This window comes from Lissotriton vulgaris, chromosome 2_1, assembly GCF_964263255.1.
Source record: "Lissotriton vulgaris chromosome 2_1, aLisVul1.2, whole genome shotgun sequence".
NCBI lineage: Eukaryota > Metazoa > Chordata > Amphibia > Caudata > Salamandridae > Lissotriton > Lissotriton vulgaris.
The window spans coordinates 396,019,530-396,033,282 of NC_141687.1; the positions used below are offsets into that span (position 1 = coordinate 396,019,530).

General features: G+C 45.2%; 1 protein-coding gene across 1 annotated transcript in view; it reads right to left on the minus strand.

The window, feature by feature from the left end:
• The window catches only part of ALS2 (alsin Rho guanine nucleotide exchange factor ALS2), a 1,343,724-nt gene that overhangs the window by 1,171,440 nt on the left and 158,531 nt on the right, over positions 1-13,753 (minus strand). Inside the window, exon 6 of the mRNA XM_086955258.1 lies at positions 1,264-1,432. Within this exon, the coding sequence (XP_086811384.1) occupies positions 1,264-1,432 (169 nt within the window). The remainder of the gene's footprint in view (positions 1-1,263; positions 1,433-13,753) is intronic.

Sequence of the window (13,753 nt, forward strand, 5' to 3'; positions counted from 1 at the left end):
TGTCTGCAAGATAAGCTGGGGTACTGTTTGTGAGGGCTAGGTTTGAAGATGGGGCAGGCTTGTAAGGGGAGTCACTGGTTTTCCATCGGGGTGAGAGCGATGTGATCATATTTCATCAGGCCCTGGATGGGACATGTTGCAGCGTGTAGGATGCACCTAGGCGTGCCAGTGGGTATTCTGGGAGGCCACAGAGTGGGGCATTGCCACCATAAAAATGCTAGACTACATGGGCTTGAACTGCAGTAATGTAATGTAATGTAGAGGGAACAGTAGCCTAACCCCACTAAGTCAAACAATTTCCTCTGTGTGGCTAACTTTTGAGTGGGAACAATAAATCTAACCCCTTCAAAGATCACCACTCTTCATAATGTGTTGAACTTTGGAGAGGGAGTTGTACATATAACTCACTAAAGTCTAACACTTTACGCACTGTGATTTAAGGTTGTAAAAGATAGGCCGAATAATGAGTGCACACATAATCAGTACTATACCTTCACTCTCCTGGGCAGATCTGATGCTCCTTGGGAGTACTGTTCGGAAGGATCCCTAAGAAGTTTGCAGTAACATCGAGTACTGTATGGCAAAGTTCTTTTAACATATTGCATATAAGGCGCCTTAAACGGACACTAAATTCACATCCACACCCAGATGTAGTGTTTACAGCAAAGGTTACGTAAAAACACTCTTACATAAGGCACTACACCGTATGACTGATCTGCACTATACCGTGTGGCTTATGAATATCCTTTTCTATAGACAGGTTGACTAATAACTTTTTTGGGGTGTTTGTGGTGTATTCAAGTCATTTTCCATTGGTTGAACTAATACTCTTCACTCAGTAAAACTGTAACCATTGAAATTACATCAGGCAAAGTTTGGCGATACCAAGAATGAATTCAGTGACTCACAGGTTGCAGAGATTTCTGCAGCAGGTGCATTTACCCACTGATCTACTTTACAAACTTACTGATACATAGCAGAATGAGCATTCCAAAGGCTTCAAGGAAACAGCAAAGGGTGCAAGTATCATTTGTGAGTTTTTTGTTTTTTTGTCAACACTACCAGTGCTGTCACATTTCCAATCTCCGCACAAAATGTGTACACCAAGCAAAAAAAGCATCAAATAAAGTTACATGGATCAGACTGCAAAGTAGAAACGGTGGATATTAACCCTTCCATCAATCCCTCAGGTAATGACTCACAGATATTCCCGCAACCTACCCATAGCGTCCCCTTTTTCCAGTCCATTTATTGAGACCATACCTAGGTAGGATGTCTCCGTGGCCCAGCTGTCCTTCCTTGCCTCTTCCCCAGCTCCAGACCTCGGTTTTCAGTGAGGGGAGAAGTGCATCAGCCTCACCACTGTAAGTAGGCGTCAAAGCCACTGTCCTCATTCGTGCTCGCCCTACCTTCCTCAGGAGCCTGGGCGAAACTGGAAAAATACATGCAACTTAGCACATCTACAAAAAACAAAGAACAGCATACCCTTCTGAAAGACATTTCTGCATGCAATTACATTGACAAGTGAGTGGGAGAAAATATAAACATAAAAAACTAGCATGCAACTTTGCCCATTCTTGAAACTTAGCCTGAAGTCTGTCACCTTCTGTTTGGTAAACTCCTGAAAATCGAACTTTTTAGTATGTTTGTAACTAAGACCAAGCTCTACCAGGGGCAGAATAAGAACGTCTGAGGCAGGTTTCCTCTTTGATCCCGCTGAACTCTAATTCACGTGTACCCAGATCTTCTCATTGTTATTTATATTTTGTGTACTTTCAGAGCAGAGAAGAGAAATAGGCGACGTGAAGCATTTAAGAAATACATTTTCCTTAGTGATAATTTTGTTTCAATGCTTTTTTCCTCATTAGATTTCTTTCAATTATTTGATAAAAAATTGTCCGGTTTGGCACAGAAGTAAAGTCTGGTATCAACACAATTGAAATACAAATGGAAGACAGTCAATAACCATAAATTACCACATCTATTAAGGTTCAGTGTATCATATTTTGAAATTCCAAACAAGTCTAAAAGATACAAGCTGAACCCCTGATGGAAAAGAGTCATTCATTCTAGGAAGGTATCCTGCAAAGGTATAATCAATGCAGACTTCTGCTGAATTTGGGAAGCTAGGGGAGTAAAGCAACAGACAGACTGAGTTCATAATCCTTTACAAGCCACTGGAATAATTTGACTTGCTAAACTGTTTCTCAATGCCACGGCATCAAATAAAGTGACTGATGAAGTGGACTTTCAGTCAGACTATGTATAACTTTGGCGCGTGGTTGGGGATATGTGTGCATTTCACACATCAATCTTTGTGCATGTTTTTTATAAGGTGACTTGGAGTGTATGTGGATATATGGAATTTAGTGGACACTTGTGATATAGTGCCTGGGTTGTGTTTGCTAACACTGCCTTGTAGAATTGTAGTGATCAATTGTACACATTTATCCATCTTAAAGGGATAAGAGGCTCTGTCGCTCTAGCGGCTACTCACATCTGCATATTGAAGCTGGACGTAAATGTTTCTAACAGATACACACCTGGACCGCGCCTGGACCGCGCCCATCGCCAGAACCCTTTGTCTCCTCACCCGCCACGACGAGCACCACCGCTACGATGCCAGCACACTCCACGCTCTCAACGGCCGGACGGACCCACACCTGCTTCAAGGCCGCCCCAAAACGCACACACCCCTTCACTTGCCGGAACTGCAGCTACACCAGCCTCAGAGCCGCCGAACAACATGCCAAGAAGGACCTCAACCACCTCAGATGCATCCTACTGAACATCTGCTCCGCACGCAAACAAGTCGTCGAGCTCTGGACCCTGCTCGGCACATCATCCCCGGACATCGCCTTCCTGACAGAGACCTGGATGAACGATTACTCCGCACCTGACATAGCCATAGCCATCCCAGACGGCAACAAGATCATCCGCAGAGACCGCACCAACGGAGTCGGAGGAGGAATCGCCATCGTCCACAAGAACAGCATCAGGGTCTCGACCAGCACCGACAACAAGCTCAGCACAGCCGAACACATGCATTTCTAGATCCAAACAGACCTCAACTGCACCCTCAGAGGCACCCTCGTCTGCAGACCCCCCCGGGCCCAGACCCCAGGACAGAGACTCCATCGTCGACTTCATCAGCATGCACGCCCTGACATTCACAGACTACATCCTCCTCGGAGAACTGAACTTTCACCTGGAGAACAACAACAACAGCAACTCGACAACCCTAATCGATGACCTCACCAACCTCGGACTGAGGCAACTCGTCATAACGCCTACCCACTCCCGGCATTCTCAAGAAACAGACCGAAGGAGTCATACGTCTTTTTCTGGGCACCAGAGCAATCGCCCAGGCGTCGCAGACCTTTAAATACGTTGCACCGGCTGGTGCAGAACAACCACCATGAAATAACAAGAACCAGGGAGTACCTCAGGTGCTTGTAGGCTGGCATGCACCATCAACATTAGAAGACCAGACGAATCATACACCTAATAATAAGGCTGTCTAACCACCTTCCAGTCCTGATGAAGACCCGCCTTAGATGCGCATAAATCAAGCACACCCCCCAGGGTCGAAACGTCGACGCTCTATGTCATATACCAGTCCTACACAAAGTCCCACTGAACAAAAGGATCAATTTAAATCTCTTTGTGACTATTGTGCTTTTTGTGCTTTACATTGGATATTCTGAAAACGTTTTTTTGTTTTATGTATTTATGTTTTGTCACCTGTAACACTCAGTCACCAATCACAACCTAGACACTTCATGTATTCACAACCTATGAATTCTATGTACATTGGACAGCATATCTGATTTATTGCAGAAACAAAAAAGTTGGAAATAAATTGAATACTAAAGACGTATTTTTTCCTTTTATGTGTGGTCAGTGTGTAATTATTGCATATATCCTTCATGGGATACAAGGACTATATTTATGTATTAAGTACTATGTTTATCTGAATTGTGTTTTCCGACAGAACCATTGTTGTTTGTTTAATTACCCTCCCAGGTTCTGAGGTTTACGGGGGTACCCCATTACACTTAATGGTACACACTCCACAGGCCACACGCTGGCCTCATCTTCTACGCAAGCCCCCACGTCGCCTTCAGCCACACTACCGAACTCCTCTGGACTGACCACCGCTGCATCCACTTCTCCTTCCAGACATCCACCACACACCACCGCGCCCAACAGATCCCTCGCCGCTCCTGCTGGAGAAAAATCACTGAAGACCAACTACATGCAACACTCGCTCTCAGCCCACCCTCCGAACCCTCCAACATCAATGATGCTGGCCACAACCTCAGACGCTGGATCAGAGACTGCGCCAACACCCTCACCCCGCTGAAGAACCCCCCCCCACAGAGACACCAGCAAGAGGGCCAGCTGGTTCACCCCAGAACTCCAAGCCTCCATGCGAGCCTGCCAGAAACTAGAGAAGAAATGGCACAGCGAACAGACTCCGGACAGCCACGCAGCCCACCCGCAACCACCATCACCTCATCAGGACTGCCAAGAGGAGCTCCTTCAAAGACTGCCTCGACAATAACGCGCACTACAGAAAGGAGCTCTTCAACATTGTGAAGGAATTCTCCAACCCAAACACCAATGACATCCCGCCGTTGCAAGACCTGTGCGACTCCCTAGCAACTTTCTTCCACCGGAAGATAGCAGACATCCACGACAGTTTCAACACCCAGACAGCCCCAACAGACAGCAACACAACAGATTCCCCGCACACCATCGACCACGACCCCCTGCTAGCCTGGACCAGCGTGAGCAACGATGACACCATCAAGATCATGAGCACAGTCAGACCTATTCGTGCACCACATCTTAAACAAAGCAAGCAGCTCCATTGCACCCCACCTACGCAACGTCATCAATCTCTCCCTCGAGACCACGACCTTCCCAGAGAGCTGGAAATACGCGGAGATCAACGCTCTACTCAAAAAACCCTAGGCAGACCTTAGAGACCTCAAGAACTTCTGGCCCATCTCGTTGCTCCCGGCCAAGGTCATTGAGAAGATCGTCAACAGACAGCTAACCCTGGAATGGGCCACCTCCTTCCTCTCCGGCAGAACTCAAGAGCGTCCGCCTCCCCCCATTCCGATCCGAAGCCTCCGAGATCATCTGCGGCGTACCCCAAGGTTCCTTCCTCAGCCCGACACTGTTCAACATCTTCATGGCCCCACTCGCACAGGACACCCGACAGCACGACCTCAACATAATCTCCAACGACACTCAGCTGATCATCTCCTTCACCAAGGACCCCATCACCGCCAAAGCCAACCTCCATTAAGGAATGAAGGCCATCGCCGAGTGGATGAAGACCAGCCAACTGAAGCTGAACATGGACTAAACGGAGGTCCTCATCCTCGGCTCCAACCCCTCAGCCTGGGATGACTCCTGGCGGCCGACGACACTAGGGCAGGCCCAAAACCCACCAACCACGCGCGCAACCTGGGTATCATCCTCGACTCAACGCTCTCCCTGACCAAGCTAGTCAATGCCGTCTCCTCCTCCTGCTTCAACACCCTCCACATGCTCCGCAAGATCTACAGGTGGATCCCGACAGATACAAGAAGAACAGTCACCCAGGCCCTTGTCAGCAGCAGACTCGACTACGGAAAAGCCCTTTACGAGGGAACCTCGACCAAGCTCATCAAATGACTGCAACGCATCCAAAACGCTTCGGCGCGACTGATCCTCGACGTAGCACGGCACGGCCACATCACACCCCAACCGAGAAACCTGCACTAGCTGCCCGTCAACAAGAGGATATCCTTCAAGCTCCTCATCCACGCACACAAGGCACTCCACAAGACTGGCCCAGCCTACCTCAACAAACGACTTTCCTTCTACATACCCAACCGCCAGCTCCGCTCCGCCAACCTCGCACTCGCCACCGTCCCGCGCATCCGAAGAACAACTACCGGCAGGAGGTCCTGCTCCCACCTTGCCGCCAAGACTTGGAACACCCTCCCACTGAGCCTACGACAGACCCAAGACCTGCTGACCTTCAGGAGGCTACTCAAGACCTACCTGGCTGTTCGATCAGTAGCGGCACCCTCCCCCATGGACTTTGAGACCCTCATGGGTATGTAGTGCGCTCTACAAATGCTTGATTGATTGATTGATCACTTTGGCAGCCCACTGACAAAAGCATCGTTGCTGGTGGTCTGATATTTTTTTAATGCTATCAATAACAGCATTGCCAGCATGGGAACTAAAATAGTGATCAGCAAAACAGAAAGGTCCATAGATTCCCAAGTTTAAACAACGCTTATATAAGCTCCTTTTTTAGGTGGTTGGAGACACACTCGAAGCTCTGGACCTCTTGAGCTTCATAAAAGAAGACAGGTTTAAGAAAAGAAGAGTGTGTACTCCAAAAGAGATCAACAAGTACTTATTTGGATTAATATCCGTTCTTTAAGGTTGTCATACAAGACCAGAACTCCTTTAGGTTGCAGTGCAACATCTTTATTGTTTGATGAGAAACATGGACAGCCGACACGTGTTTCACCCCCTATTGGCGATTTGCGCCGGGGCTTCCTCAAGGCTATTTTCACATGTACAGCATATATTATTTCACGCCTGGTTCCAAATTGACAAGTTCCAAAATATCAGAGTTTAAATACTCAGGGAGCAGAGTTCTTTTTTGAGCTGTTGGGTCTGATGTAACCCCTACTTGTCGCTCTAGGGCTGAAGATTGATCTATGGGTTAAATCCCGGAAAAAATTGTGAGCCTTCTTACCCACACAAATGTTACTGTTTTTATCTAGGGTGGAAGGATGAAAGGATGTGTCAACTTGGCAAGGATTGGTACAAATAACTGGAGCGAGCCATTAGTTCTTCCAATACCTTACTGTCTGAAATCGTATATTCATGTAAATACCAGACTTATGAAATGGGTAAACTTTTTTTAATCATGATTACCTTTATATATTTATTTTGTGTAAAACCTGGTCAAACAGTAATCTAGTTACAGCTGCTTCTTGGCACCCTGGACGTCAATATGAAGCGTATTCTAGACCATGAAATATCACAATTAGAGAGGTATCATTCCATACATGAATTAGGAAGGTATCGTTCAATAAGGATAAGTGAATACAGATTGATACAATTGAAAAAGCATTGCTACCAACATCTTGCATTAATTCATGGTAGATTAGGACTATTGTATATGTGGTATGTACACATCAAAAGAAAGGTGGAATTTAATTCCTAAGCGCCACAATGTTTACTACTCGCTGACAGTGCTTTTACATATAATCCTGTCATCTTGTGTTGGGCTTGAACCATGAAAGGTTGTTTCTGTCTATCTTACATTTATGTGCCCTCATTGTTTTACGTGACAGTGTCCAAGAAACATGTGCAACAATGCCACCTTCATTGACCTTTCTATGTGTAAAACAGAATTTCGCATGTGAATCTACAATAGAATAATCTGCTAATTAAAGGCCATATGTAAACAGCATTTTATGATTGTACTGTGTGTCTGATGTAGATTCACAGGTTGTGGGCTGTAATGTAATCAGAAAGAAACTCTTCTTTTATCTCGTGGTCGGTGTAACATTAAAGAAGACCAAACTATTTCAGTTACACAGACTGACCTACAAGCCTGCTGGTGCAAATGTCAACACAGTATGAAAGCTGTTTGTTCACAAAGCAACTGTGTCTCACTTCTCTTTAGAACAGTGTGGGCTAGGTGTAGCCTAGATCCATCGATTTCGAAAACTTTGACTGGGCAGAGAAAAATAATCAATTAGAAGTGTGTGTGGAATGTTTCTGTATGACCAATGTTTCCACTTTGAGAAAATCACATGTGGCGCTAAGGAGAGTAGACAGCAGACCAGAGGACTATTACATTCTACTGCTGAAGTTTATTTGTATAATGCCATGTTTTCTTTCTTACAATGAATCTCCTGTCATGAACAGTGGCTCCCATGATGACAATCTGTGAATATATAAGCAATGAATGAGGTCTACTGCTGTTTGCAGGCCTCCATTTCTACCCTTGTAGTCCTGGAATGATTCGGAGAGGAAATTCTGCCTCATTAATAGCATGAGGCAGAATTTTTTTATCTCCTGCAGAATGAACATTTTGTGCTCTAACAGACAAGGCTACCTGTCGTAGCAAAAAATAATAGATGGGTTGCAAAGCAGTTAGTGTGCAAAAGCAGTGACAGCATTCCAAAAGGAACTTTAGCAGATCAAGCCCCAAGTGATCCTGGATATCTCAGATGGAGGTTGAAGATAGTCCATTCCACACGTGCACTCAGATCTAACCACCTCCTTCTCCTGCTCCCCCTAGAATCCATCTAGCCAGAAAAAATGGCAGAGCTTTCGTGGTGGTGGCCTTCAGACTCTGGAATGCCCTGCCGGTGAATCTCCGCCTGACTGATTCAGAATCACTATTCAGGAGCAAACTGAAGACATTTCTATTCTCCAGCTGCTAAACCTTGGTTTCTCTCGTTCGCGATCCTCAGTGCCGGGACACCCCAGTTGAGGGTAGCCGTGCGCTCAATAAATGTCAGGAAAAAAAGTGCTTTAGAGGGTTAAAGGGTAAGCCCAGAAATGTTACTTTAATGCAGAAGTAAAAGAGCATTTTTGAAAGAATTTTGTGTTCTCCAGCGGACAGTCCGTCATACAGATAATCCTCTGAAAAAAACATGCACATTTATTCGAAATTTGTGGGGCATATCACACCATTACACAACAGTTGTGCTTTTTTCAATGTGAGCATTTTCTTCTAGTCGTTTCCGCGAATATTCCTAGTTATTCCTTTTCCCTTCCCCCAGTGCGTCCCAAAATCGGGCAATGTGGAGTGAGAATCTCCACTATTTTTACATATTCAGGACCCCTAAACTCTCCCTTGGGTGTCCCTGGGGCGGGGGTCATGTAGCTATAAGGAAGGTCCTTATAAAAGACGTTTTATAGGCCGGGTGTTGGAGAAATTGCAAATTTTATTTTCCCTAGTGTGGAACCCTAGCAACATTGGATAACATTGCAATAGTTCATAAACGTATAACTCTTGGTAGGAATTAACGCAATTATTATTCAAGGTCTTAGGAGAAAGATATCGATGAATCCAACAATACGCTAATGTTGAATTATTCCTAAAGTATACAGAAAAAAGGTTTATAAGACTTCCTAGTCTGTAAGTCAAAATTTAGCCTTCTTGTAGTCTTCCCTGATTGGTCAGAGTTAAGAGGATTAGCCAGGCTGCTTTGGTGAGACTATCTTCTGAAGAGAGCTCTGCTACACAGGAATGCAAGAGCAGGAGGGAGGGGGCGCAAACCATGGAACTTTAAAGGGGGATAGGACAGGCATGGAATGCCGGGCCCATCTACCCACTAGCTTCCCTGAGCCCGCCAGATGGCAGGTTTAAGGCAGGAATTTGAAAACGGTGGGGGAGGAGGCCTATGAAAATGAGCCATACTGGAGATTGGTTTAACTAGTTCTTGCACCTCTGCTGCAAGTGCAGCCATACTGAACTTTGGAAGACTAGTTCTTTCTGGGAGAAGATTAGGCCACTCTTTGGAGGCAGTAGCCATGCTCTGGTGTGTTGCCCTGCACCTCACTGGGCAGAGTGCTCTCCAACTTGACCCAGAGAACACAGAATAAATATGTGAGAGGTGCAGAGTATTTCAGATCTGTGGCATAAAAGTAAGAGAAAAAGAAGGCATTCCAAGCCAGCAACTTGATTTGCACCATCAGGCCCTGCATTCTCACTGACTGCGCCTGCTGCTTTATCTGGTTTTACAGCCCTCTGTATGTACTCTGCTTCTAGAGGAATAAATACCAACCTGGAGTGCGTCCAGTGGATTTGAAAGGGTTTTGTCTAGGTGGATTGCAGGAACTGAAGTCCCAAACTTTCAAGGACCATCTTGGAGATTCCAGACCCTTGGATTGTGTTTGAAACCCCCGAGAGGAACTTCAGGACGAAGTTCTAGAAGTTTACAACAACTTTGGAAAAAAGCTCCATATGAGGGCAGACTCAACCGAGAGAGCCAAGTCTGTGACCTTCAAGCGCGAGCCAGCCTGCCATGCTGGTTCGTCCCACTGAAAAGCTCCAGAGGCCCGAGTTCCAGAGTGTGACTGGGAGCTCCCTGGAAAGCAAGCCGGCGAAAAATCACCAAACCCGGACTGGTGAAGATCATTGGGGGACCCTGGCAGAAAAAGCTCCAGAAAAGTTTCTAAGTCAGAAGGTAAAACCTTGATTGTGGCCTACTGCGAGGGGCATCCGAACTGGGCTCCAACGCAGTCGGCCTGAAACTTTGACTTTGTCCAAGTCAAGCACGGTCAAATGTCCCAAGGTGGCGCTATATGGTTTCTAAGAGCTAAATTGTGCCAAATCTTTAAAAATTCTGATTTCTGGTTCCCTACATTAGATTTTGTGTCATTTTGGTTTCATTGTAAAGATTGGTGTGGGGTTTGTATTGTGTATTGTGTCTTAAGTATTTAATGAATTGGTGTTTTTAATTGCTTTCAATACCTGTGTCTTAACTTAAGCATATCTAATTGCAGCCAAGCCACCAAGGGTTGAGCATGGGAATAATGTATTGAGACCTATTTGTGAGAAAGTGGCTCTATATGTACTGGACCAAAGTAAGGTGCAGTGTGTATAGAGGCCACTAACCACAGAGGTATAACAGAGGTTAAAGTCAGGGCTGACCTTACTCTCAAAAGTGGTAGCTTGGTCGAGCAGTAAGTCCGTACCAGAGGACAGTGTAAAGCATTTGTTGTACACACTCAATCAGCAAAAGGGGGCACACACTCAAGGACTGAACTCCAGGCCAATGGTTTTTATATCAAAAGATATAGTTGTTTTATTTTTAGAACCAACAGGTATCAAAATATACTTTTCTCAGTGATGAGTAATCTCAGGTTATTGCTTTGCAGAAAGGCAATGACTTTGTAAACACAATAGGTACAGGGGTTGCAATAGGCAACACGGTTCTACACACAATTTAGCATTGAGTTCAATGGGTCTTTCTACACACTTTGAGTTGATTACTTTGCAGAATACTTTTGTAAATCCAAGACTGGATCCTAGATTCAGTCCTGGGGTCTAAGCTGGAAACAGTTTAGCAAAACGTTTTGGTTATTGCAATGATTTTTAAGGAATAAAAAGGTCTTTTAAAAGTTCACACAAAAACTTTTCAGTGAAAATCTGGCAATGTAATCCAATGGGAGAAAATTCAGGTTACGGGTAAAGTATGTTCTTGTTACTTTTGTAATCCAGTACTGGGCTCCTAGGTCCAGCACTGGGATCTCTACTTAAGACAGGTGAGTAATTATGTTTCAGTAGTATGTGCGAATTCTAAAGAATATTTCAAGTTTTCAAAAGTAGACACTTAGAAGAAATTTCATAGAAAAGCAGACAATGGATTCCTATGGAGAAAATACAGGTTAATGGTAAACCAGGTTCAGATTACTTTTGTGGTTCAATACTGGGCTACAAGGTACAGCACTGGCTTCTCTCCTGATCACAATTGAGTACTTCGGAATTCATTACTCGGCTGATTTTATAGGAATATTTTACGATTTCAAAACTTCACACTGATGATTTTTCGAGTCAAAAAAGTCAATGTTATCCAATGGCAGATAAAGTGAGTTTCCGGTTTCCAGGTGAGTACTCGGCTGGTGAAGATAGACTCAGGGGTCACCCAGGGTCAGCTAGGTACAGTTGGTTCCCCTGAGCGGCACAGGGGCAGCCGGGTGCAGAGGTACTTAGGCCCAATATTAGCCAATAAGGGGCAGGGGGCCTTCGGTTGGTGGATGCTGGCTAGCAGGCCACGCAGCTGTAGTAGCTGGGCTCCTGGTCACTTGCTCAGGGGAAATAGGATAGAGCAAAGTTTGCACTGCCAGAGGCACTCGGGCAGCTGGATGCAGGGTGCTTTTGAGCCGTCGGGCGCTCAATGTTATTCAATGGGAAAAGTAACAAGCATTGGCATAGCCAATAGGTCTCGCTTTTGGGACCTTATAAGTATTTAGTTGTGCTGCACAATATCCTTGGTGCAACAACCAACTGTTGCATGGCTAAACACTTATAAGGTCCCAAAAGCGAGACCTATTGGCTATGCCAAGGCTTGTTTTTAGTGACTATAGAGACAAGGAGGGGCTGCTGTACTATGTAATTAAACTGTGTTAAAGTCTCTTCAAAATTCAAAAAAGTGTATTCCTTTAACCAAGAGGCCGTGACACTAATAGATACATCATAGCACTGCATTCTTAAAAAGTAGTCTGACAATTGTGGGAGATTCTATTAGGTTTTTCTTCAAGTTTACCAACATAATCATTCAAGAAATTACACCAAAACTCGCAGCTAGAAACAAGCCCAACCAAAGGTCACATGACTAATTTAGTTAATACCAAGTACAAATACAGTCACATAAAAGTGCTAAAATACTTCTGTAACCAAATTATACATACAGTCGTGAAGCAGCAGAGAAGTTGACTTATTTATCCGAGCTAAAATACATAAGTAAGCTGTTTCAGAGTTGGTGCCAAAGTTTCAAATACATCAAGTAGGATGTAATTCAGTCCTCGCCCAGACTTCGAATTAGCATCTATTGCGCTGAAAACTGGCAAAGTCTAAGGTTCCAAAACGCAAGCGAATCACATAATAAAAATGGCGTTCATTGTGACTCTCCAGGTATAAAAGTAGATTATGTGACAGAGTTGCGCTTTTATCGCACTTTAAAAGCTGGTTTCATGAGTGCAATCCATCACTGTGGCCGTGATTAATATTTCATATTAGCCGCTGAGCGTAAGTCCTCTGCAGAACAAGCAGGCCAAGGGTTGCCACTTTGATCGTTGCAGCAGGTGCATCAGCCAACTCAAAGGCATGACTGGCGTTCGAGCCTCTGCCCTGCAGACTCCATGTCGACAGAAGGTGATTAATCCGATGCATTGGCTACCCGGGACCCAGACCCTGCACGCATATCTGTGCAGTATTGACACTCACCCGCCAACTATCTTATTGGAATCAATTCTGTCTTTAGGGTTTACAGTAAGGCCGCCGCACACACACGCTGCACAGATCTTATTAGCGTGCATACGCACACGCACACAACGTAACATATCACTGATTACCATATCATTTTAACAAACTAAACTATATGACGACATGCCATATAGCTTAGTATTCTACCACAATATGGAACCGAACAGTGGTACATAACATAGTTCACCAGACCATACAACACCACACTATATCATTCCATAGTCATCGCCATACTATACAATCCCAACACGGTCACCATACGGTGGTACAGCATACCACAGCACAACTGTTTACAATGTAGTATGCCATATTTTGTTATATGATATCACACTAGGCTCCAAACATATATTAGCATACTATCGCATCACTTTACTATGCATGCGGTGCCATACAATAAATCTCAAATGTATGTACACTGTACGTCTTATGCCATACTGTGCCAAAGCATACCATGCCACGCTATGCCATAGTAAACGCAGAGTGCCCACTTGCTCCCCAATACTCACATGTACTGTGATCCTTGCTACGCCGCTCCTAACCTTTGACGGGCTCCTGCAGCAGGCTTTTAAGGTTCACCATTCCAGCCCCGGGCACCGCTCCCAGCCGAGGACTGGCATGCAACGGGCCCTGCACCCTTTCGCTAGCGCCCAGCTGGACGCATGGCCTGGCCATGTCGTCGTGTCTGCCGCTCCCTTCTGGGTCCCTCGGCCCCTCCTGAAG